Raw genomic sequence first — 26598 nt, 5'->3', positions numbered from 1 at the left:
TACTACTTAGAGAAAGTTAACATTTGCCCGGATTTGCAATCCTGTTACAATAATTACAGTATTATTACGATCTTGTTCACGGTACCTGAACGTAGCATTATTCACAGTTGCTCTGCACGCATCATCATTGTCTCGGTCTCTACACGTGATCGTGTATCATTTGTCGACTAGAACTGCATTACTTTTTGTATACGCCTAATGCTTGATTAACCCGTAAACGTTACCCCACCCGCTTTAATGTTATTCATGCATTTAGTACCGCAGGTTTGCTAGCTCGATTAAGATTCGCTGAGATGACTTCCAGCACGCACGTCATTCAGGTGACAAATGTTTCCCCGAGCACAACCTCGGAACAAATGAGGACTCTCTTCGGCTTCCTGGGAAACATAGAGGAGCTCAAACTCTTTCCACCCGAGTGAGTATCTGTGGAGAAGCGTTTCTGTTTCGATGGGTCCCCCACTAAGCACTCCAGCAGGCCTCGTTGGAAGCTGAAGCTAATGCTAATGCTAATACGTACGCGCAATTGTGTCAAATCTGAGGATGACATCGTTTATTGGACGGTACGACCTAATTTTTAATGTCCAGTATTCCCCTTTCCTTAACTTTAGTGTTTTTTTTTCTTCTGCGATTTTAATTAGTAGACTGTTTTTAAATTTTGTTTAACCATCGTCCAGGAATGCCCAACAAACACACTGGACATATCATTAGGTACACCTGCATGATCCAATAAATACAACTGCCGAGTCGAAAAGTGTCTTTAAAATAAGAATGCCACACTAGATTTATATTTTGACATAAATGTCATAATACAAGATCTCAATAATAATTGCAATCATCCCACAAATCATCAGTATCTCATTATATATAACAACAACATGCAACAGCTTAGGCCAACTGTCTTTTTTCTTGTTTAGAGTCTTTGTTCGGTGTTGTTGTAGCAATATACGTTTGTTTGCTGTTTTTATTCCATCAGGACACATTGTTTCTGCCTAATCAACTGTAAAGTCTGTTTGTTTGTCCTTGAAGGTGACTGCCTTCAGTTAAGAAGACGCCTTATCGGGTTGTCCCTGTTTGTATGCTTTGCACAACATATGTGTGTTTTCTTCCAGTGACTCTCCCTTGCCTGTGACTTCACGTGTGTGTTTTGTAAAGTTCCTTGAGTCTGATTCGGTGGGAGTCTCCCAGCACTTGACCAACACCGTCTTCGTGGACCGGGCCTTGATTGTGGTGCCGTTTGCAGAAGGTTGGTGTCCGCTTCCTGTCTCTGTCCTCTGAACGCACATCACACGATGTGCATTTGATGATTTGCAAACACAATGACAGTGACCATCGTGCGGTCTTGTTGTTTCTTTTGTGACAAATCAAATATCGCTAACGAGCAGTCTGAGGTGTTACTAATGAGTTATTTGGCAATAGGAAAATGTGAATTTGTGTCAATTTATGTCTTGCGTTCTAGCTGTAAACTTCTCTCTCTGTTATTTGTTGTGGTTTTCATAGTGGACAAGTCAATTGCAGAGAGCCCCTTCCTTGCTGGCTGAAAGTGGTCATCTACTGCCATCAGGAGATTAGAAAAAAATGGCACCAGGCTCGCAAGGCCCTCTTGTCTCTCTCTCTAAACTCTTTTTTTTCACCCTCTATTCAAGGAATATTCTCTTAGCTATAGTTATGCAAACTTATCAGCTTTATAAGAGCAGGATTTAGGCATCTCAAGTTGTTTGTAATCATCAAATCAAACGAGGGCATCCCTACAACTTCATGTGCTGAATTTGCGTAAGTGTAATATTGACCTCACAAATACAGCAATTGTAATCCAGAAATTGCACTTATTAACCCGCAGACCAAGTAATCTTTTTGCCTGAGCGTCTCCACACGTAACTCTGAAAGGGTTGAGTGCCTCTCCCATTTTAACAGTGGTGTTTCTTTTGTTATTGTGTTTTACAGTTCTTTTTCCTGGTTCAGCCAGCCCTATATACCAGGCCCTGCTGCAAATGCACCAACCGTTTTGTCCTCAGCAGCCTTATCCTGTTTCTCAAGTGTCTGTTCTGTTGTTGCTGTACATGTGTGTGTGTGTTGAGTGTATGTGTCTCTTTTATAATATGAAAATGTCAAATGGAAAAAAAAACGGACTGTTTTCAGATTGCACAACCATGGATTGAGCTTCCCCGTAAAAGCTTTCCTATTTTGAGCTGACAGGTTTTTTTTTTCCCCCCAGATTTGGGCACATGTTAATGTTTTAAATTTAAATTTTATTTTTTTCTTCAATCGTGGCTTTTGCTGGTAATAACCCAATAGGATTTTTTGTGGTTATACATACTAGATTTTGTTTAGAGTTGACAGAACCGAGCTGTGTTGTATCTTGTTGCCAAGTTGGTTATTGTTTTGTTCCTATAGTACCCTCTTTCTTCTAATAGTGGCTGCCACCTTAATCCATCCATCCATTTTCCGAACCGCTTGATCCTCACTAGGGTCGCGGGGGGTGCTGGAGCCTATCCCAGCTCTCTTCGGGCAGTAGGCGGGGGACACCCTGAATCGGTTGCCAGCCAATCGCAGGGCACACAGAGACGAACAACCATCCACGCTCACATTCACACCTAGGAACAACTTAGAGTGTTCAATCAGCCTACCATGCATGTTTTTGGAATGTGGGAGGAAACCGGAGTACCCGGAGAAAACCCACGCAGGCCCGGGGAGAACATGCAAACTCCACACAGGGAGGCCGGAGCTGGAATTGAACCCAGTACCTCTGCACTGTGAAGTCGACGTGCTAACCACTGGACTACCGGGCCGTCCACCTTAATTTACACTGTATTTATTTTAATCTGCGTGTGTCGTCCAATTTAACATAAATACCTAATTTGGAATAAAGTCTTCCTTTTTTCCTATGGTAGATGTTTTGGTGTTTGAAGGCTCAATTAATTCAGGTTAAATTTTCCAATACAGCAAGTCTCAAAAGTCATCGCACTTATACTTGTTACTTAATTTTAGGTATTATTCAGCCAGATGTGAGGCCATCATTGTTTAGCATCTTAGTTTTTGTAAGCACTGCAAAATAACTCTGCGCAAAGAAATTTTTCTGTTCCTTACTGCAGTTGAGCACCCGTTTGAGAAGCTTTGTTGCCGTCACACTTTTCCAATGTGTAGTGCAATTTCATGTCTGGCAAAGCAGGAGCTTTTCTGGAAAAAAACATGCAGTAGAAGGCCTGCATCTGTGCTAGCACCACTGAAGAAAAAAAACTTAAAACTTGGAAGTCACCCAGCATCACAAAACTGATGTAGTTTGACGTTGAGTTTCCTCAGTAACTATCAATCACTGAGGCAATGTAGAACAAAGTACTGTATGTATTATTTTTGTCTAAAATGTTGTGACAAATTATTTGTGAAAGAAAAAAAACCACAATCATCAAGGAAAATAAACACCCATATGACTCTTACACCCGAGTGAGTGCACAACGCACTGCGTCCCTGGCCACTATTTGAGGAATTAGGGTATTATTGTATTTTTTTTTTTCAATTTTATTTTCAAACAAAGTAACCAGACGCAAAAGCCCAGAAAAGGTAAATCTGAATGAGCCTTTCCTGTTTGTGTCTTGGCAAGCGCTGTTGAAATGTTCCCCTGTTGACACCCAAATCACAAACTTTGTTTTCTGTATCTCAATGTTTCTGTGTGCTTTGTAGCGAAGCAGCCGGCGCGAGTCGCTTGTTCATAAAACATCTAATGAAAGTTGAGAGCACATCCCACGGGACAGCCGGCTGTGCTTGTTTGGTTCATGACTTAGAAAACAAGTACAGGTGATAAAATCTTGGCAGTGTTGAACACAGTGTGTAATTGTGACTATTCAACTCCTATCTGCTAATCCTACAAATCATATTGACAAAAGAGCAATAAATCAGGGATTAAGATTTACAGACAAGACAACATGTGCATTTGCATTGGTCTCGGCTATAGAGCAGTCAAACTGTGGTGGCTTGTCTGCAAGTCTTGTCTTGTGGAAGTTGTGCACTGTTCCTGGTTTGCCCCGTGCTGAAACCGCCTCTTTCTCCAGGAGTCATTCCTGATGAATCGAAAGCTATGTCGCTGCTGGCTCCGGCCAACGCCGTGGCGGGAATGATGCCCGGGGCGGGCCTTCTGCCAACACCCAATCCTCTGGCTTCTGTGAGTTCCCGCAAATGCATCTAGCCAGCTTCTGCTTAACATTTCAAAATGACCAAATGTCACATTCCAGATGGGAGGCTCGCCGTTTGGTAGTCTCGGCACGCCCAACTTGGAGCAAATGGCTGCAATGGGAATAGCAGGACCGAACATGAACCCTCAGGTCAAGTAACAATTGTCATTCATCTGTGAACAATAACAGTCTGTCTTATTGATTGATTGAACAGATAAACACAACATGAAAGATTGTTTTGTAAGACATTTGTCAAGTCTGTGTGCAAATAGTTTTTTTCGAGATTCTTTGAGAATTGTGGTAGTAAAGATATAGGCCTGTAATTTGTATGTAAGTGTTTGTCTCCACTCTGGTAAATCGGAATAACTTTTACTGTTTTTATTTTTGACGGGAAAACTGTTTTGAGAAATATGTTGAATATATTTGCGAGAGGTTTCACAATATATTAGCATACTTTTTATTAATGCCATATCAATATTAAAACAGTCAGTGGACTTTTTAATTTGTGTGTTTTAACAATATTTAATATTTCTATATAATTTACAGCACTAAGGAACATGTTCTCAGTGTATTAATCTGTCCCGATGTTGTCGATTTTAGGCCCTTTCTGCAGACTTTCTGAAGCTCATGCAGTCCATGGATCAAAAGTAAGAACCTGCATAGTCCAGTAGGCTGTGGTTTGTTTGTTTTTTGTTTTTTGTTTTTTGTTTTTTGTTTTTTGTTTTTTGTTTTTTGTTTTTTGTTTTTTGTTTTTTGTTTTTTGTTTTTTGTTTTTTGTTTTTTGTTTTTTGTTTTTTGTTTTTTGTTTTTTGTTTTTTGTTTTTTGTTTTTTGTTTTTTGTTTTTTGTTTTTTGTTTTTTGTTTTTTGTTTTTTGTTTTTTGTTTTTTGTTTTTTGTTTTTTGTTTTTTGTTTTTTGTTTTTTGTTTTTTTTTTGGGGGGGGGGGGGGAAATATTAAAACTACTGTAATTGTGGGCATTGCAGGTTGAATCCACTTGCAGGTGGGCTGAACCTAAATCCTGGCTTGAAGAACGACAGCTCCAACAAGGAAATTGAAGAGGCCATGAAGCGTGTTCGAGAGGCGCAGTCCCTCATTTCTGCCGCCATTGAACCTGGGAGTGGGTTTTCAGAACTGCAAGACTTGATTAAAAAAAAAAAAAAAAAAAAGTTACCGTATATACTGCCTATGACTATTCTGGTCTAATTTAATTTGACCTTTTACAGTCAGCCATGGACTGTAAGTCCCATTACATTGACTTTATTATTGTCTTTTTTTTTTTTTTTTTGGTAGGTAAGAAAAATGACAAACGCAAACATTCTCGGTCCCGCTCACGGTCACGCCGCAGATGCTCCAGATCTCGCTCAAAACACCGGTAAAACCACTTTTCTTTCTTGTCGTGGTAGAAAATGCTTTTCCTTCATGTGTAGTTCCACTAAAGACCCTCCACTTTGGTGTTGAAATAGAATTCAATCTGGCAAAAAAATAATTCTTGGACAAAGTTTACATGTCACTGCTAGTTAACCTCCATTACATTGGAGTAAAGGTGCATTTAAATACTAAACTATGTTAAAGTTAAGTTAAATTCATGGCAAGAGTAAAAACAAGAAACCATAACATGTGGGGACATCATCACATGCTGAGATTATTGTGCTATACAAATGACCAACATTTAGTATTCCACTTTCATGGAACAGTTGTTCAACAAAATAGCCCAGTGATCAAGAAGTAATTATCAAAATTGGCACACCCTGAACCTGGCACAAGCCGGTCGCAGGTCACAATTTAAAAAGTCAATATTAGGGTGAAAACTTGACCTGAACATTCAAATGCGTCAACTGACTGAATGACATAATTGGAAATATATTCTTATCTGGCAGGCGCTCGCAGAGCAGGTCTCGGAAGAGGTCCCGTTCGAGGAACAGGAGGAGGTCCAAGAGCCCACGGAGGAGGAGGTCCCACTCCCGAGGCAGAAGCCGCCGCAGCAGATCCAGGTCAGCGTCTCAACTAGCACCCAACCAATGCATCAGACGATTTTTGAAAAAATTGGCAGATTTGGGGGTGGATGGAGGGTAATTTTTGATTTTGGGGGGTATATTACAATATGATGACATTCAAACATCCCTCTCCCTTCCAGAATCAGCAGAAAATAGGCTGAGTATTGTTGATTGCATCAGTATAGTACTGCGTAAGACAATGAGGTTCAAACATCTCCCCCACCAAAAAATAAAAATAAAAACAACAGCAACAAATCAGCAAGTTTTACCGATTGTTCTCTGCTGTAATTCAATGCCACAGGACAGTATCATGAAACTCGTTCTAAAATTTATGTACCGGTAGTTACTGTTTTAAGCATGAAGGGAACAAAAACAAAGCAATTTAATTAATTCAAATTTTTTAAATTAGCCGATTAATCAGTTCTTGGATTTTTTTTCCCCTGCAAAATATCAGAATCAGCCTCAAAAAATCCATATCGACGGGGCCCGAGTCACAACGTAACTTTGTGCATGGCTTCTTGTGGATAAACACTGCAGTTGTCAGTTGATTTGTATAGGCTGCATTAATGGTGGTCGAAGCATCCATCCAGCCGTCCATTTTCTATAGCACTTATCATTGGGGTCACGAGTGAGTTGCAGCCTATGCGAGTTGACTTTCAGAAAGACTTGTCACGAGCCAATCGTTGAGCACATATGGACAAATGATCATTTCCAAGACAAATTTCAAGTCCTTGATGAACCTAACATGACTGATTTGGGAACGGGGGAGAGCCTTCGTGCCGGCATTGGGAGAACATGCACACAGGAAGCCCAGAGCTTAGATTTGAACCCCAAATTTTAGACCGTTGAGGCAGACGCGCCAACTACTTGTACACCGTGCTGCCCGTGGCTAAAACAGGTCCGGACATTCGTGGCTTAGTGTACTACAAGTAATCATGGAAGTCATGATGGTGGCTTTTGTGCATGTAGGGACAGGAAGGAAGAAAAGTCCAAGAAGAGGTCAAAGACGCCACCTAAGAGTTACAGCAGTGCAAGGAGGTCTCGCAGTGTCAACCGGTAAGAAGTGCAATGCATCATGGGGATTCAATGAAGTCAGTTCAATACCCTGTTACATTAAAAGGACAGCCCATAATGGCGGGCTGTTCTTCAGTAAAAGATTTTTACAGTAATCTATTGATTTGTGTTTTCGATCAGTTTTTCAAATTGTCTAACCTCATATTTCAGTAGATGTAGGCGAAGCCGCAGTGTATCCAGGTCCCCCAAAAAACGCTTGACCAGGTCTCCATCGCCCAGACGGTGAGCTCCAATGCACTTTTTCTTTTGAATTAGCCCACTAAAACTAAATAATGACACTGTCTGAGTGTGTCTGTGTATGTGTGAGAGAAGGCACAAGAAGGAGAAGAAGAAGGACAAGGATCGTGAGAAGGAGCGAGAGAGAGAGCGGAGGGAGCACAGGGACCAAAGTAGAGAGCAGAGAGAACGCTCGTCCAGCAAGAAGAAGAGCAAAGACAAAGAGCGAGAGCGTGACCGCAAGTCAGACAGCGACAAAGGCGATGTGAAGGTTTTTTTGGGGTCTGATTTTAATGTTTGGTTAATGAGTGCGGCCAACACAGCCACGTGACCTGAATGCGTTTTGTTTTCAGGTGACGCGGGATTACGATGAAGAGGAGCAAGGCTACGGCAGTGAGAAAGAAGCGGAGGAAGACGAGGAGAGGAAGAGCGATTCAGACTCCTCCTCACCCGCAGGACTCGACGAGACGGAGCGAGGCCAAAGCCACGCCCCCAAAAAGTCCAAAGTCAACGAAGATGATCACCACCAGGAAGACATGGAAATGAGCGACTAAGATTCCCATTTACAGGAAGGACATTTTTAATGTAGGCAACAACGTATCTGTGCCTGATCAATTGAAGTACAATGTGTGGTATTAACTGTAAACAGCAAGGTGTACAATGAAGGACTGTAATATATATAAACACGGTCATTGTTTTAAAAATTATTTTGTCCTTTTTGTGCTTGGTGTCAGTTTTCAATGAAATCTCCCTAAATGTCAGGATGATTTATCTTGACACAGTCGTACTCCTTTTCCCCTCACTATTCAGCGTTACCCATCACACATCCAGTTCCGTTTACACTTTCAGTCCTTAATACGTGTGCATTGAAGTATAATGCAAAGGAAAGTAATAAACCGTGTGAAAACTGTCACCGAGTGTGCGCGTGGTTTGATTTACGTCCTTCACAAAAGAACAAACCAGAGAATTAAGAGATTTGTTTTCTTTAAAAACATCTATATACAAAAATAGCAACTTCCACCATATTACAATCCAATGTGTTGGATCAAGTCAGGTGACAAAATGGGGGGGGGGGGGGGACCCCCCCCGCACAACTCTTGATTTGAACACAAGAGGACAAACACCAAAAGGAAGAAACAGTGACTCTCGAGAACATGGACAGATTGTGCAGAAGGCTTTCGTTTGTGTAAAATGAAAACCAACGAAAAGAACAATTCTTCGTTCCTCACAACAGCTACTCATTATACAAAGCTAGTTTTGGAGCATATAAAGGTGACATAAGAAACAGACTACATGGTACCATAAAAAAACTGCAGCATTTATAGCACTGCCTCGGCTTAAGAACATTTCAAAAACGCCACCCTTTAAGCTTGAGAATTGTGGTAGCACAAGGTCGAAAGAGAGGGGGGGGGGGGGGGAACCCCCCCGCACAACTCTTGATTTGAACACAAGAGGACAAACACCAAAAGGAAGAAACAGTGACTCTCGAGAACATGGACAGATTGTGCAGAAGGCTTTCGTTTGTGTAAAATGAAAACCAACGAAAAGAACAATTCTTCGTTCCTCACAACAGCTACTCATTATACAAAGCTAGTTTTGGAGCATATAAAGGTGACATAAGAAACAGACTACATGGTACCATAAAAAAACTGCAGCATTTATAGCACTGCCTCGGCTTAAGAACATTTCAAAAACGCCACCCTTTAAGCTTGAGAATTGTGCATTTAAGAAGTGAAAGCAAATAGCTCAGAAGTTACATGTGCCAAAAGATTTAGTAAATTCTAGGATTGCTAAATCAAAAAAACCTATGTACAAGTACAAGGTGTTTTCCCCTCAAATTGACATGATTCGAAATACAAATAACTGAGTCACTCAGGCTGAGGCAAACAAAATTACAGAGGCTTCATCATGAGAATTAAAAATTTGAACGGATAAAACTTTACTCTGGATTATATCATCAATTTCACAAAATTTTTCAAATGTTCAATATGTGCACCGCTTGAGACAAGTTGAATTTTTACCTCTTAGAATTAATTTTCTTGTTATGTCCTAATTTCCATTCAAGTTTGTAAATGTTTATTTACTTTCCTCGGGAATACACACTGCACTCTTATTTGAGATAGTGAGTGCCATTAGTTGCCCTGAAAAACAGCAAATGTCAAACGAACACTAACTAACCTGAAAATGAAGTTGAAAATTATACTTGGTTCATTTTTAGACACCTTGTAAAAAAACCTTACATCATCCATCCATCTTCTTAACCACCAACCCTCATTGAGCGCCGCGGGTGTGCTTGACTGAGAATTGACTACATTATTCGACTATGAAATGTCTCATCTTTGGGGCAACACCCTGTACAGTACCTTTTATTTTTAATTAGTGTGAATGCATCTGAGGAACTGCCTAACTGGTATACACATGAAAAAAAAAGTGGATTCACACATGTAGACCTGTGCGTCATACATTTGCTGCTTGGTAGGAGGCCAGAACCACAAACATTTGTCTCTTGTGAAAATCACACGCAACTCCTGTTTCCATCATTTGGCTTGCGTATTCATTGTCAAAGATCGGAAGGGTATTTAAAAAAAAAAAAAAAGGGGGGGGACTGGCGCTGTGCCGCTTTTTTGGCACACCCTGCCACAGTGTTATGGGCACGAAAAGATGGGAGCTAAATACAGTGCAATTTGGTGATTGGGTGACACAATTTGTGATTTGTTCCCCCAACCAACAAAGCTTGCTTTCCATTTGCCAGGAAGAAGATACTGTTAAATACAGTACACTTGTAAAAGGTAACGGTGTGTCCCAATGCCAAACTATCAAGTGATCCCTCCTATCCCACGTGGTGGAAACATACCTTTACATACTGTACTAGGCATTCTCCTAGCTGCTTTTTTGTTTTGTTTTGTTTTGTTTTTTGTTCAGGTGGCTGTGGAGAGACGTTCATTTTGCATTTAGCACGTAGGGACCGTAAGGTTGTCGGGGAGGAGTTGGATGTTTTTGGAGCGTGACGTTGCCTTCATAAACATCCACCCTACCGCCAGCCTGTTGAAGAGTGGGTTAAAGGTCAGGGAAGCGGCTGGGGTCTTCTTTGTACTCGCTGGGGATGGTAAAAATGGTTTCGTCAAAGCTGTCGTAGCGAAACTCCTGAAAAGTCACGGTGGCTGTGATGGTAGGAAAAACGGGGATGTCTGCAAGAAGAGAACGAACATTTGGTACTTCGATTTTGTTGAAAGACTATCGACAATCACGGACAAACTTCTCCTGTCAAATGTCTTTAATTGAATGACAGGAAGCTTTGAATAACTGAGGGACTAAGCATCGATGGAAGTGAGCTGTCGTCGGTCACTGGAATCATCGCTACCCAGGTCAGTACTGATAGTTTTTCTCAGGCCGTCATTTACAAAATCCCGTTTTTTTCTGATGACTGACGTAAACGCGCCGCATGTCTTGTGTGTTTCCGTTTGTTCGTCGGGGGCGATGAATAACAAAGACGAAAATCCGATGGTTCTAAAATAGGGTTGACGATGACGCAGGCGCGGTTAAAATAACGCAGACGGAGTGACGGACTGCCGATGACGGATGGGCGGCCTTCTTACCGAGTTTGACAGGAAAGCCAGGAGGGAGCTTCAACTGCACAAACTCCCTGAGTTTATTAAAGTGCTTAAAGGGTGCGATCACCTCCAGAACATTCAACAACCTGAAGGCAAAAACGAGAACCGTGTCAGATATCACAACTGTGCCACTCAGATACATACAGGTATACAATATCAGCCATATTTATAGCGTGCTATGTTTCATGACAGTCAAATTTACGAGTTGTATTTGCCCAAAAAAAAAACCCCACATTTCTTCACACTGGCCGAACATTGCAACGGGGGAACTTACGAGTCGATGCTCAGGGGGAAATCTTGACTCATGGCTATGGTGGCCTTGAAGTGTTTCTTGCTCTCCTTGCAGAGTTGCTCTCTGCCCAGGTGAGGAGCTCTGAGCCGAGAGGCAAAACAATACGCGAGTTAGTACGTCTAACGTTGACGACGCGGACATCCTGTCGAGTCAGGTCAAGCCGTTTTCATGAAGACTATCCGCCCAATGTCATGAGGTTTTGAAATGGACAAACGTCAAGTTTGTCTCTCCCCAAATTTCCCTGGCTGCTCAAACGTGAAAGGATCAGGAAAATAATCCGAGCGTTCATTTTCCAACCACCGATAGAATTTGCATGTGAGCTGGAGAACAATCCCAGCTGAGTGTGGCCTAAAACGCCTTAAATTGTCGGCCGTGTTTGCAAGGGACACCTACTTTCCATTGTCAGCAGTGATGTACTCTTCCCAGGATGTGGTGTTGGGTGAAGGCGGGGTTAGGGATTGTCTCCTCACAGGCTGATGAGTGCAGCGGGCGGAGAAAGACAAGAGAAACAAAAATCAAGTTCAATGTCAGACAACTGCTCCACGGTCTCACTTCATCAACGTGGTGTGATTTCACTTCATGTGAAACAGCTTTTCATGTGGCCAACATGTTCAAAATTTCGTGGTGACAAGAAAGACTGTTTGCAACCGTGAACCTGTTTTTTCTGTGTCAATTGATAACTGGTAAATAATGATGCTCTCTTTAATTAGAGTAAAAGCATACACGTGGAAAACGTAATCTGGATTCTACACGATGTGATAAGTTGCGGTTTTCTGCCATGTGTCATGCTGATCCGTAAGATGTGACTCACCTCAAAGTTTTGATCACCGAGGTTCCCTCCTTTGCTCAGACTCTCCATGATGGCTTTGTTCCTTAAGATGTCCTCCTCGCTCAGATGCTCCCGCCTCTTCCTGGACTCCAGCACCAGGCCATTCACAGAGTAGAAATCTGCCAAAAAGTTTCCGACACGCTCCTAAGACAACGAAAAATGAACTCAGTTATGGAAAAGTTTGTTTTTCTCCCCACATCTCCAGCGACAGTGTTGACAAGCCGTTACCAACCGTCTTGTCTTCTCTGAAGAGCCAGCCGGTTTGCGCTCTGGAGAACGTGATGGACTTAGTGGAGAGCGTGGCCGAGTACACGTCACTGCTCATCAGAATGTCCACTTCTTCCTCCGTCTCCATCTCAGACTCCTGCAGATTTCAATCGCAAATGTCAACACTGTTTCTTGCAATCAAGCTCAATCGATTCATTTGTGAACATGTGCCTAATGAAAGGCCCGGTGAGTTGAGCGCATCACAAACCTCATGGTGTATCCGCTGGTAGACTTTCTGCTCGTTGTCCAGCACTACAAAGGACTCCGAAGGGATGGCGTTGCCGTTGAAGATGAAACTCAGGTCACCGCGTTGACACTTCATATCCGAGAAGTCGATCAGGGTGGTGTCCAGTCTATAGGCGTGTGCGGAAGCAAAATGGGTGGAGTGAGAACGCACTAAGACAAGTCAAACAAGGAAATTACTTTGGGTCATGCTTGGATGGCTTACACAGCGAAACAGGAAGACAACTTTGTTTCAAATTTGTGCTTCATCATTACTGGAGAGTGTCTTTACTAGCATATGAGACAGCCGGGGAAAGTTTCACAAGCGACACGAAAGCAGATATTATGTAAAACGTGGAAATGTACAATCAAGATAAAGTCATCGATTTTTCCCATCAGCCCCGGATAAAAAGCCAAAGGTTGTTCATTGTACTCAGTGCAATGACAATCAAGTTTTTATTTTTAGCTCTTCTATTAAATTGATTTACATTTAGTGACATGACTTGCCTGATGTTGAGTCCCTGTTTGTAGATTTTACAGGCATCCGACGGCAGAATTCTGGAGAGCAGAGGCACTGCAATGGTGGAAGATGAAAGATGTGCAAAACAAATTGAGGAGGACATTTATCGAGAAGGCAAGATTCAATTATGAGGACAGCTGTCCTCTTTAATGGCCCAGTAGCAAATGCACCAACAACAATCTGTCACCGAAAGACGAAATGTTTTAGAACCCAAGCCATTTGCAGTAAAAGTAACTGAAAGTGAAACGTTGTTTGATGGTGTCGTACCCTCAGACGCACAAACCAGACATTTTGATGTTAGCCCTTAGAAATAGCTCCACTGCGCATTCATTTACAGATACTTTCATTGTCTGTGATAAGAGGAAATAAGGATGGAAGAGCCACGCTGACATGGAAAAGCAATGACAATAAACACTCCATCTCTTCGAACTGTGCAGTTTATGGTGTTGACTGTCTTATGGTCTTGGTTTAGTGCTAAATTGGGCGGATTTAACTCACCCCAACTTTGGAAGTCCCAGTGAAGCACCTGGTAAAAGTCTCCAAGCTGCAAAAAAGGGTGACATGCATAATTATTTGCAGTTAAACACTGAAGAAGAAGAATGGACTGTCAATTTGACATCAGTCGTCTTCTTGGGATACCGTCACCGAAAACTGATGTGTGGCATGTGAAGATGGGAAGAGGACATCACAAGAATATATACGTTTGAGCCAGAAATACCAGTGCCCTGAAGGGTCAAAATTAACTCATCCTGAATTCAAGGAGCCCTAACTTGTCCTCTGCATCGTGATGAGGAACGAAACTCAACCTAAGGACTTTTGGTTGTCTTCATCATAACGTCTAAAACAAGTTGGGCTCAAGGAGAAGCAGCATTCACCAGAATGTAAACCTGAGAGGAAATTCATTCATGGGATTGCGGTCTCATATTTGGCCATCAGCGCCGTGTCACTCGAGGTGGGGGCTGCACTATGACACATCTGACCTACGAAGCTACAAGTGGAACGACGCATCTCCTCGCACTACAACTGATGCTAACAGTGACAACACCCACTCTTAGATAATTTTTATCCAATTCCATCAAGTGATTAGAAATTGCAAAGCAGAAGGACCGTGGAGTGGATGACTTAATCAACAGCTCCACGTCATATTAAGGTACTGAAGGAGAAAAAAAAAGCACAGCAACTACAACATACCTCTTTCAGTGCATTCAACAACTTTGGCCTCTTGTCCTCGACACTCTCTCTGGACTGTTGCTTCAGCTTCCTCAGCAGTGCCGTTACTGGACAACAAAGGCGAAACATGAGCAGTTCAATTCATGAATACAGAAGCCACCTACTGTGCATCATAAACCCTGCGCCACAAATCCAAACACTGGTCTCAGTTACGGAGCGTATGAGAGATGGGAATCCTCCAGTTAGAAGGCGGCAAGTGCAAAGTCGACGATTCATCACATTCACAAGGAAGAAAAGCAGAATGGCTTCAAAAGGCTTGAGGTGCATACGCGTATAAACCAATCTTTGTGGGTTACGAACATTCAGAATCAATACAGTCAATACACATCTTTGGGCTGAGGAACACACCGATTCCTCATAGTCAACTGCAGAATTGACACAAACATGTTGACGCTGTTGCGCGCCGTCCCGCCAGGCCCACACAAAGCGAGTGCGAGCTCTCAGTGCGAGCAAGCTGGCAAGTAACTCGCGTACACACAGAGAGCAACAGGATGCGGGTGCCTTTATGGACCACATGCCTAATGAGTGTGGACAAGCCCGGCTGGGGGTCCCCCTCATCATCTGACTGCCACTCAGTGGGGGCAAGATGAGAAGCATCTGCTCACGGACGATCCAGTCGCCACATACAGTACTGTACCACTGCAGACTGCGTCAACATTCAACCAAGCTCGCTCACTTCACACCAATTCAGTGATAATGATGATACCAGGACACTTTCCTGGTATTAATTAGGAGATATTTTACCTAGATGGACTAATGAAAAGGGAGTTTACGCCACTCTGGGTGAGCTTTTCATCACGAGTTTAAGCCTCCTTGGCAGGCCTCCCAGAGCCTGACAACAGTCAATATTGACACAAGTATCATGTGCACTCACTCAATGGGGAGGCTGGATGCAACAAACAGACACACCTGAATCATGTTTTAAATATTAAGATGGATTAATGAAAAGGGAGTTTACGCCACTCTGGGTGAGCTTTTCATCATGAGTTTAAGCCTCCTTGGCAGGCCTCCCAGAGCCTGACAACAGTCAATATTGACACAGGTATCATTTGCACTCACTCAACGGGGAGGCTGGATGCAACAAACAGACACACCTGAATCATGTTTTAAATATTAAAACAGTCAAACATTCATTGCAGGGCAATAATATATGTGGATGTTAACCTACAATTAGATCCACTGAATAGCATGTCTGTCAATTCGTCATGTCTCCTTGAAAGGAAATGTCTGATTTAAAGCTACAGTTTGTGTACAAAACATGTCAATGGATATTGGCAGAAAAGTAGTTTCTTCGGAATATCCTTCCGCGCAAAACACAAAGTGGTATTTTTAAAGTATCATTCAAATGGCACCAATCTTTCGCATGTGGCTGTTTACCACACGTATGTGCTATACACCAAGAGTTTTTAAAAAGTAGGCCTCGGCCTTGGCGCTGATTTGGTGGGCTTTTTCGGTCGCCTCACACTCTCTCATCTTTCGCTGTTTCAATCTGTGAAATTAGTGTAGGTTTAAAAAAGTATTTCTTTTCTTCATTTTTGTCAAGCTGCTGAGCCTTCCCTGAATTTCCCTGGCATACGAGAGAGAAAAAGTGAAGTTCAGCAGCCAGCCTTGACGCCGAATCAATCAAGTGCCAACTAACATTACTAATTAGTGTGTCACCCAGGAGCAGAAGCATCTCCTCTAATGAGCAAACAACAACATGTCTGGGACTGCCTTAAAAGAGCTCGAGATGACAGCAGAGCAGTGTGGCGAGAAGGCAATTCAGGACACAAACTGACAAACTGCCAGAACTAAAGCTAAAAAACTAGAACGTATTTCCGAGACAATACTTTCCTTCAATTTGAGCCGGAATCCAAACAAGAAAAAATTAAATGACACATTGGGAGATTGGTGAAAACGAAAATTGGTTAAAAATAACTTTAGACAATAAATAAGAGCTTTCAAAAAATGTCTTTCTAAAAATAATTTGAGATTGTAGTTCAAAGCAGCCTGCTATGACAGTTCAGTGTGACATCGCGTTTACAAAGGATGGCAAGCCCAAACAAACATTTTTATTCCTGTGCGCACATTCCAGCTAGCCAAATATTTAACTTCCTTTCTACAGGGGGAAAAGTCATTTTCCCAGAGCACCTTTTATCATGACATGATGACAAGAAAGTGGAGGAGCGAGATTGTGACATGGCATGTTGAAAGAGCCTATTTTTTTTTTAGATAAAAGGTGTCAGGACGCTGTCCCAAAAGACGCATCATCCTTTGGGAACTCAAAAATGTAAAAAGGTGTGAAACAAGAGCACTTAGAGAGAACATCTCCGCCAAGGCCAAAAAACAATGTCTGATAGCAGCAGATAACTCCATCCTTGCTTCACTTTAGGGCTGTCATTAACAAATCTCTTAAAAATCTCACTTATCATATTGATTATTCCGTCCACACAGTTGATTTTTTTTCCTGGAAAAATATCACACAGTGAAAAGCATGCCTAAGACACTTAAGTTTGAAAAGTTGATCAGGTATATTTCCACTGCACTCACTTGAAAGTAAACATTTTTAATATTAATTTAATTATACTGTAAACCAGGGCCCGGCATCACACTCTTTTGCTGGCTTAAGTGCCCCTCGCGACCATTCATGGCTGCTCCGATGGTTCGGTGGCAGTGAACGTAAGGAGGACAGTCCAGCCATGGCTGTGTCGCTCACCTGCTCTTCATTTCTTTTTCATACGTTTCCCACAATAATTACATCACTTTACACTCCCAGTAATCACCGCTTACTGATGCGTCGATAAGAGAAGCAGGGAAAAAGTTATGCTAGGCTAAATTCACTGAAGAAGCGTCAACTAGCACTGATGGAATTAATGGAAGATGTTTTGCTCCAGTAAAGTAATGATGGGACTCACAGTGATGAGGCTTTAGCTTGTTCAATGCAAGTTTACTTTAAAAAGTACCATTACTAATAGCTAATGAGTTTTAAAAAAAGTTACTATACAACATTCAAAACATCTTTATTTATATGGCACTTTCAAATTTCATAGAATGAGCCGGCGGCTCTAGCGTCGCACATAGACTCGTACTCGAATTGCCAAGTTACCGCTGCCTCGATTTGAAAGAATTACATAAAACGTTATTTTTGTCCATTTTTTTTAAAGTGACCCCAAATCAAAGGCATCTTTTGTCCTTTTGTTATTCCTCCATGTCAACCATTTCTGACTGACCGAGTGCGTGCATCTGCAACAAAAAATTTTGAGACTTCGCCAAACTCAAATTAATTACAGGCTATTCACACTACAGCTACAAATAATGATTATATTTGTAAAAGATTAAACGGCGTATGATTTTTCCATGAATTGATGATGATTTTGACGTTAATTTGACACACAATCTGCCAAAACTGTTTATTTTTCAAAGTGTATCTCTCAATTTTGTTTAAAAAAAAAAAGTTTACAACTACTATAGACTTGATTCAAGAACCTAACTGACGGGTGGGGATTAGAGGGTGGAATTGGGGGCTTGGGATAAATCAGCCAAAGAGCAGAGAGAAAAACAACCAACCAATTTCTTTTCATCCACACCCCAAAGGCTGGAGGGCCTTGAGGAATGGCGTGCTCAAAGCAGGCCTCATTGGCAGGCAGTAGCAAAATGTGGAGGAGTACGTTCTTGGAACTGCATCTGTTGATTGCAACTGTTTTCAACTCCATTTCAAATGTGAAACACTTCAGAGGATGTCCTCATCTCACAGCACAATGTCAAACAGTCTGATACTTACTCATCTGTCTATCTCCGTAGCTAATAGCCTCTGCAAGGGGGCTCCATCCCTGAGCATTCTTCACCTTCACTGGTGCATTGTGGGCCAGCAACAGATGGGCACACTCTGTCGGAGGAAGGGAATCAATCAGCACATCAAAACAGTGTAAAACACAAGCAATTTACCCCTCCCCCCACCTGTTTATAATTGCCTAGAGGAATTGTTTGAACCGTAAGTACACTTAAATTATGATCCCAAAACGGCTGAATATCATCGAAATAGCACAAAAACCACAAATGTGTGAGTTATTCAGCAAAATTAGAAAAGGATTAGAAAGGACAGGATAAGTTATTTAATAAATATGTAAATAAGTAGGACATTGCTGTATCTATTTTAAAGTCCCTTATTTATTTATTTATTTATTTTTAACTTTTCCATTTTATAGCTATCATTTTACCTGATACAGATCTTACACAATATTTCTGGTAAAAAGCAGTGAGCCGTGAAATGCTGTTGCAGTTGTTCTCGTTTCCCATTATCAACGCAATTTATTTTCCATTCTGTTAACCTACAAAATGGGGAGATCATCACACAGGACCGCCATCCATGAATGCTGACGCATCCGACAACTGAACGCAAAAGGGAATACGACAAGGAAAGAGCAAACGCACTACAAAGAGAAAAGGTTGACAAATGCTCATAACAAGGAGTTGTCAGCTAAGGAGTACACATATTCTGCTCAGTGAGCAGAAAGAGGGGGAAAACACACACACACACACACACACACACACACACACACACACACACACACACACACATACACACACACCCGCCCAAATACCAATCCTGTTGTTCCGGCTCAGCTGCCTGTTCTGTCATGATGACGTCACTCATTAAAAGGTTGGCGGCGTCGAGACAGCTCATTGGGGGAACACTAAGCAACAAAGTGCAGTCATCTGCTAAATGCATAACAATGTTCATTTAATGAGGCTGAACTTGCACGATCGAAAAGGCTATTCCGCCACCTTTTTAAAGCACTGAGACAGATACATTGAGGCAGATAAAGTACAGCAACTCCACATTTAAAGTGCTTCTGCATCGTCGAATTAGTACAACTGTTGTTGCAAGCCACTTTCCAAAAGCAGCATTGTCCATCCCAACGATGAAACCTTTAAAAACAGGGTAACACAATGATAAGCAAGAACCACATCAACTGCCTATAAATTATAGATGAGTAAAAAGGTCGGGCGCTCATGTATTCTTTATAGTGGAGAAGGATCTCCCTTTATTTGAATATAAGACAAAACTAGTAAGCGTGCATGTCGATAAAACGCTGGTGCTAATTATGATGCATAAAAAACAGCCGCCATATTAGAAAAGGGTGTCGAATGCCGCAAATGGTCAGTCATCCGCTTTAATATGTATTTTATATGCTGGCATATGAGAAGAAGGCGACATGCTCAAACCAGCCTGTCACCTGCACCTTGCTCAACGAGGCGGTGGTCATGCAAGACTTGTCGTAAAATCATGAGTAGTTTGTTTTAGGACCATTGGCAGTAAAGCCTGATGTAATACTGCATTATTCGGACCATTAGGCGCACCGGATTATTAGGTACAATGCCAATGAATGCGTCAATTATTTTTTTTCCACATACATTTTCATCCATAAATTGCACCTGATTATTAGTGAAATATTGTATGGTAAGCAGTTTCTTCTAATTGTACCATATGTTTATCGAATATATTTAGCACTATTATGCGAGGTTCAGGCTGGGTCGGGCATGCTTTTGTTTGCTAAGCAACTGCACGCGGTTTGCCTCAGGCGGAGGAGAGGGGCACCTCGAAAATAAGTTTGAACATAGCTTGTCAATCTGGTAACCAATTTTTTTACTTGTGCATTAAAAACGATCATTTTGGCTCCGTGTTTGCAGGACAAACGAATACAAACAGGTTTTAAAATGATCTCATTAAACACCATATACACACTATAAAAACTGATTAGGTGATCATTTTCCTGTAAATCGACCCTAAATTGAATTTGAGACCCAGCTACAGGCTCCGGGAGTCTTAGTCCGCCCATCGATCCCTGAGGGTGGTCTCTCGTTAATGGAATTAGGAAGCAGTGCGGTGTTGCCAGCAGATCAGACTGCAGCTGTCATGAGGGTTTTATATCAGAAGTAAAACATCAAACAGCTGTGCCCCATGCTGCGAGAAACATCTGTATTTCAACTCAGGGATGAGGCAGCTGAAAACAGGGGTTACTGCTCATAAAACACGCGCACACTGTGACGTAACTCTCACATATCCTGAAGCTTTTCACCGACATATGCTATCCAATGTTGTGTAAAGACAACATTTAGCAGACACATATTACATAATCTGAGAGCCATTTCTCATTGCCCGAAGCTGCAGAATTGCTCGCTTTCACTGACGCAGCGTGGAGTTTTACTTGGGATTCGTATTCAGGAGTTTCAGCGCCATTCTTTGCGTATGTATAATTTCATAAGATGCCATTTGAGGCACAGATTTCAAAAAGTAATTTTTTTTATGATTAGTTTTATTAATTTACCGTAGCAGCCATTTTGGTGTTGTGAAATACTAATGTTGAGTTGCTTATCACGAAGACATTGAAATATAAAGAAACATGGATGCCATTTTTGTTTGGTGAAATTTCCTCCCTCTTAAACAGACAACAGACAACAATAGGAGCCGCTGCGGGTGCCCGCGCAGTAGCCATAAATTGTGCAAATAATATCGGAAAATTGACCGACAGTGACATTGTGCAATCAAAAGCAATTCTTCCGTATTAATTTTTGCTCGATGATACATCCCCAAAGAGCAAGTGAAGGAGGTATTTTCACAATTTTGTTTCCCTTTGCCAGATCCAACACGTATGGAATTATCAACTTAAAGTCTGTTTCCTGTCAAAGAAAGTCAGTCCGTTGAATTTACAGAGTACTGTACATGCAAATCATGGCGCATAGTCAGGATGGTACCATTTCTGCCTCAATTTGAGCCAGGAAAACACCCTGCTTATGATGGAATTTCTCCAATTTTTTTTTAAATTTCTTTTTTAGCTATGAAGATCATAGACTGTAGCCAAATGACCTCAAAGAGGATATGCTGAAACCTTACAGGACGTCTGCACTTACTGAGTGCTTTTATTCATTAATTTTTAATATACTTGTACATCCCAGGGGGTTGGAGTGGGACAGTTAATAAAGATACACAAAAGCCTGCACAGACAGACAATGTCTCTGCATCCCCAAAAGGGCAGCCACACCCCGGTGACTGTATGATGTCATGCCGTAGCCCTCCGTCTGTCTAATTTGAGGATCCCTGGAGGAAATGGCAGCAGCTCAGGCAAAAGACCGACAACCTCATTAGCACAGTCAATTCCATCGTGTCCAATCCTACTCCGCTTTTTGAATTCTGTTCAGGCTGTGGCGGAAGAGTGGAATCAATTGCATGCTGAGTTCCATTGGAAGAACAAACGTGAAGTCCAGCTCGTTGTGGAACCATGCTTGAATTGTTCCCTGAGACGATGCATTTTTCAATAATGCGTTCCACGGGTTGCTTACACAATCAGAGGGGCAGTGAATTAATATTTTAGACTCAAGCTTTCAGTCCAGCTTCAGCAAGTCAACTGAAGACAAAAATCATTTCTCATTTCAAGTTTACACTGTATGCTTGATAGATCATCACATATTAATTATGAACATCAAATTTAAATGTTATGCTGGGGGAGGAGGAAGTGACATAAACATCCGACTTGATTCAAACGTGCGCACGGAACAAATTAAGTTTGAAACTTCAAGTTCCACCGTACAAATCATTTGTAGATTTCTTTCATTTGTGAACAAAATTCATTTAATTCCCCGCATTGTCAAAAGGATGAACATCTCACTAGACAATCAGAACGCTTGACATGGATGTAAATGTAACCGGCTCACCTTTGTGTCCCAACATGACAGCCAGATGCAATGGTGTGTTTCCTGGAGAAGACAAGAAGACATAAATTGATTGCAGTGAGTAAAAACAGACTATCATAACAACGAGTGAGCAATTACGTTGTATAAATTAATGTGTTGTGCATTCCTATCCTCAAAAGATATACAGCTGTGAAAGTACTACACACTGTATTTAGCAAGGAAATTGATTGTTAAATGAGATTAGTAACTAAACACTGAAGTGCAAAGAGAAGAAATTTCTAGAAATGCATTCTTGGAAAATTGGCGCATCCCCCAAGGGAAAACCAAGCAGCGCTCACCGAGTTTCTCTTTTAGGATTAGCAGGAAAACACACATTCCAGAGTAAGTGGATTCTCTTTGGCAGAAACCCAAGTGTGGGTGACAATACAATCTGAAGAACTCCAATATAAAACAACATGCTGATAAAAGTCCAAAAGTGCTTTAGGAAACAAGTAAACACAGATCTTGCAGCAGGTGCTTTTAAGTGGAATTTTATGAATGGAATGGGAACAAACATCAAAAGGCTGATCATTGTGTCGGCATGGTGGTACTTGGCTAAAATGGCCGGAGCTTCACTGGTATTTCTTCTCCAAAGAAAACCACCACCACCAAAAGGCCTTTTTAAAAATCCTGCCATTTGTGCTATTTATTCACAGATGTACTTTCAACACCACAACACTTGTCTTCATTACGGTCACGAGTAACTGGACAAACTGAGAGGTGGAGTACACCCTGGACTGTTCGCCATTCGGTCACTGTCAAATCTTTTATTTGTGGGTTCAGTATCAGAATTGTCTTTTTTGGCCAAGTTTGTTAAAACACACGAGGACTTTGTCTCATTTATTTGTAGCCTCTTCTAGTACTATAGCAACTTCTTGGGTAGTGAGTAATTTGACAGGCTAACAGTTTGATACACACTTCTGAAATAACAAATTTGTTCAGATTACCTATATAATATTTTTTGTAGGAATGTCCAAATCCAATCACGTGATTGGAAATCGGGGCTGATCACGTGATTTTCAGCTGATTCGGTATCAGGTGAAAAAGATTGGTTGTACTACTGTATTTTCTGACCACTTAAAGGTCACAAGCTATATAATGATCCAAGTGCATGCATATCTTACAAAATACATAATAAAACAGTAATAGCTTAGGTTTATATTACGCAATGTTACTTTTTTTTTGTAGCAATGTAGTTCACGTGACACGCACACACCCACAGACATGTCTCCTTCGCTGCACAGAGCTTTCCTGCAGGCAGAGACAGAGAGGTGGGTTTGTCTTCATAGCTTGTTTGGAGGGAGAGGCAAGCCGAAAGATGCTCCAAAATAGGTGTGCCTTGCCTGATATTAAGTAGGCTCCTCGCAAAGCGGCATCGTCAAAGAGTTGAGAGAGCCGAGCGCACGACGGACAGCTTTTTTTTCTTAATGCGTTGCTGAGGCATTGGAGCGGGACTCGATATTGGCAGATACTTAAAACGAAAGACTCTGACTCAGACTCAGGTGCCAAAAGAACTAATTATCATGATTTATGTGAATCAATTTATTTTAATGAGAATGAGAGAGAGAGAGAGAGAGAGAGAGAGAGAGAGAGAGAGAGAGAGAGAGAGCGGGAGAGAGAGAGAGAGTAGTGGCCTAGCCTTCAATTAAACTTGTTCTGATTTGCCGATTTCATTGCATTGTGAGGCAAACTAGCTCATTCCAAAGGAATTCCTTGAAAAGTTCTTCACAGCAAATTCTTTATGTGAACTGTGGGTCTTGCCGGAACAGAAAAGGGCCATCCACAAATAGTTCCCACAAAGCCAGAAGCATACAAATCTCCATCTTGGTCAGACAAAGAATGTAAATTCAAGGGGGGATTAAGGCAGAGGCCAACCCTGAATTATACAATTTGAAAATATCATCTACCTCAAAGCATACTGGTTGCACTGAGAAGTAGTAGTGTTTAATAAAGGCAAAGAACCTGTGTAATATGACAGGCCTGAGAGGTTTCAGCTCCAATGCAATGGAATCTGAGCCGCAGACTCTGAGTCACACGGACGCTTGACAGTTGAACAAAACAAAAGTTGGCGCTCCAACACAACAAAGATCCACACGGCTGACCTCTGCTTGTGCTGTAGTCTGAGCTGTGATATGAGGACAGGCCACATTCCAGTAGACACAAGAACAACAAGGGTGTGTTTGGTCGGAAATCCTGTTTTTATCTGAGCAGACTTTGCCCTGCTAAATCGGTGCTGGCAGGTGGAACTTCCAAAACTCTGCGAGGTGATCACAAACTGAACACTCACAAACAAATGAGATTTGCATTTCCAGTTTGGGGGTCATTCAAAAATATTCAATTCATCTATTTTCTGTGCCCCTTATCCTCATTCTTAGGTTGAATTCATCTTTTCTAGAGTGAATATGTCACCGGTGCATAATCTTAGCTGTGCTGATAATGTTTTAAAGGGATACTTGTCAAATTAGTATTTGTGGCTTGATTGGTAGTAATTAGCCTCGCTGAACAAAAGCACCTTAACAATGAAAAGTACACTTCCTTAATGATTTATTGCACTACTCCAGCAACATTTTTGATTGAATGGAGACATCCATATTAGCCACTAATCATGAAAGTGATGTTACAAGTATGTCATCTTGCTAGTTCGCTAATCATTTTAAAGAGATATCAGCAGCAACTTATTCTTGGCATTTGTTGACCATCACGGATGTATGTTTCTAGAGAAGACCGATCAAAATGAAGACGAGGATAGGCATGAGAAGCCCACATTCACAACGACACCGCATTTACTGATTTATTTAGATTTGTAATTTTAGTCAAAAGATGGAAGTCAAGCCAGCTGGCAGTCGGCTAAACTTTGACTTAGGTCGGGCCTAAAAACATGCTATTGTGGAAACTCATCTTCATCATCTTAAATACAGTATCTCTCTCGAGGCCTATTCGGGAGTGTTGCTGCCAAACAATGAAGCCTAATCCTTTCAGGATAATTGCTGAAAGTATTTGCGTAGGCATTACCAACACTAATTGTGCGTGTATCACGCACATGTGACGTCTCGACGCAGGTGATCTGGTCACGTTAGGTAAGTATGATGCGGCACAATGCATTTTATTTATTTATTTGTTGTGGGTTTTTTTAAGTTACTAAATGTGCATGAAAAATGACCATAGTTTCAAACTCACACAAAAAAAAAAAATCAAAACAGCCCAGTATTCCTTAAGTAGTATTCTCATCTATTTACATCCATCAACCTATTAGACACTACTGAGACAAAATGAGGCTTGACGATTTTTTGCATCTTTTGATGCCTATTTCTTGACTAGAATACGTTACTTACGAACTGTAATTTCCTAATTTTGTTTTTTATTACTTAAAACGACTTCTACTCATTGTATTTTGTGAATTAGCTTTTTTTCATGTGTATTCCTAAATGAGTGTTCCATTGTAACCAGTGGTTTGCTTTACTGTATTTCTCCAAGTAGCGTTGGCTAAAAAGAAAGCTTGCCGAGACTTAAAACAGTTGAGCAAAATGTGTTTTGGGACGTTCCCCCTCATGCTGGTTGTGTCGCACAGCAATACTCACCATGCATGTCTTTCTGAGATATGTTTTGAGTCCGTATAAGAGACGACAGGCGCCGCACATCTCCTTTGAACACACATTCGTGGACCGGAAAGTCTTGTCCACTTCGGATAATGGGGTTTTTGTTGTTGTCGTCAACGACATCGGCTAATGACAGCGTACTGTTGGCATTGACATGCTGGTTCTGCTTCTGCTGTTGCTGCTGCGTGGAGGCTGACTTGACCAACTTGTGGTTGCTGAAGATTCGACTCGCCTTGCTCTTGTTATTCGTCTTGGATGTGGTAAACGTCCCGATAGCTGCCTCTTCGTCGGGTTCCAGCAAGTCATCGTCCTGACTCGGTCTGTGATCCTTCCGCAGGGATCGGATCTTCTCTCCGGTCATTTTTTAAAGCGCTGACGTGAAGGGAGCAGAGGGTGACGAGGACCCTCCGGGCCAACTGATGCAATTCGCCAGCTGGAAGTCTTCAAGCAACCAATGTGAAGAAAAGAACCTGAAAGACACTTTAATTGGGGGCTTCTCGACGAAAACAAAACGCCGCAAATTCTTTTTTTCAGTGGTTAGTGTGTAAAAAAACACAAAAACTACGAGTCGCTCGTTATCCTCCCATCGCTACTGTCAGCACAATACGAGCGCCTCTCGTTGACTTCGCTTGGTGTCTTCCGCCTTGAGTTATCGCGAGAGTTCACACCAGAGATTACAAACGGTGACAAGTCACAAAAACAAACTGCATGTATGATTTAAAATGAAATAAAACACGAGTAAATAAACAATTAAAACTGTTTTAATTAATTCTGATTTTATTTGATCCATCTATTTTCTAATTTGTTTTTGCTCACCAGGGTCGCGGGTGCGCTGGAGCCTCTCTCAGCTGTCTGAGGGCAGTAGACCGGGTAC

General features: G+C 41.6%; 2 protein-coding genes and 2 long non-coding RNA genes across 10 annotated transcripts; 2 read left to right on the top strand and 2 right to left on the bottom strand.

Annotated features, from left to right (window-relative positions):
• The first annotated feature begins 82 nt into the window (after positions 1 to 82).
• On the top strand, positions 83 to 8517 carry LOC109522074 (serine/arginine-rich splicing factor 11). Of its 7 annotated transcripts, none has more exons than XM_019880347.1 (12): positions 83 to 415; positions 1110 to 1243; positions 4044 to 4153; positions 4224 to 4313; positions 4764 to 4810; positions 5147 to 5280; positions 5454 to 5535; positions 6041 to 6154; positions 7127 to 7213; positions 7385 to 7453; positions 7541 to 7718; positions 7801 to 8517. In XM_019880347.1, the coding sequence occupies exons 1-12, from the start codon at positions 294 to 296 to the stop codon at positions 7999 to 8001; spliced, it is 1368 nt and encodes a 455-aa protein (XP_019735906.1). In that variant the 5' UTR covers positions 83 to 293; the 3' UTR covers positions 8002 to 8517. The 7 variants fall into 7 exon arrangements, with proteins under 7 accessions (XP_019735906.1, XP_019735908.1, XP_019735910.1 ...); XM_019880349.1 differs by having other exon boundaries at positions 7382 to 7453; positions 7541 to 7712; XM_019880351.1 differs by having other exon boundaries at positions 7382 to 7453; positions 7541 to 7729; positions 7801 to 7882.
• LOC109522075 (uncharacterized) lies at positions 2244 to 2905 on the bottom strand. The gene is made up of 2 exons (XR_002169494.1): positions 2793 to 2905; positions 2244 to 2421 (listed from the first exon to the last, which is right to left on the bottom strand). It is a non-coding gene; the product is annotated as an uncharacterized LOC109522075 (long non-coding RNA).
• Positions 8518 to 10331: 1814 nt separating the features above from the next.
• Positions 10332 to 26102, bottom strand: ankrd13c (ankyrin repeat domain 13C). Its single transcript, XM_019880266.1, has 13 exons — positions 25707 to 26102; positions 22111 to 22152; positions 18179 to 18283; positions 14380 to 14465; positions 13687 to 13732; positions 13176 to 13242; positions 12655 to 12799; positions 12412 to 12543; positions 12162 to 12323; positions 11744 to 11823; positions 11333 to 11431; positions 11044 to 11144; positions 10332 to 10635 (listed from the first exon to the last, which is right to left on the bottom strand). The coding sequence occupies exons 1-13, from the start codon at positions 26083 to 26085 to the stop codon at positions 10505 to 10507; spliced, it is 1575 nt and encodes a 524-aa protein (XP_019735825.1). The 5' UTR covers positions 26086 to 26102; the 3' UTR covers positions 10332 to 10504.
• LOC109522057 (uncharacterized) lies at positions 25892 to 26276 on the top strand. Its single transcript, XR_002169493.1, has 2 exons — positions 25892 to 25984; positions 26062 to 26276. It is a non-coding gene; the product is annotated as an uncharacterized LOC109522057 (long non-coding RNA).
• The last annotated feature ends 322 nt before the right edge of the window (positions 26277 to 26598 follow it).

Source organism: Hippocampus comes, unplaced genomic scaffold, assembly GCF_001891065.2.
Source record: "Hippocampus comes isolate QL1 unplaced genomic scaffold, H_comes_QL1_v1.1 scaffold151, whole genome shotgun sequence".
Taxonomy (NCBI): Eukaryota; Metazoa; Chordata; class Actinopteri; order Syngnathiformes; family Syngnathidae; genus Hippocampus; species Hippocampus comes.
Note: the sequence above shows the minus strand (reverse complement) of the source record. Positions and strands in the feature narration are given on the sequence as shown.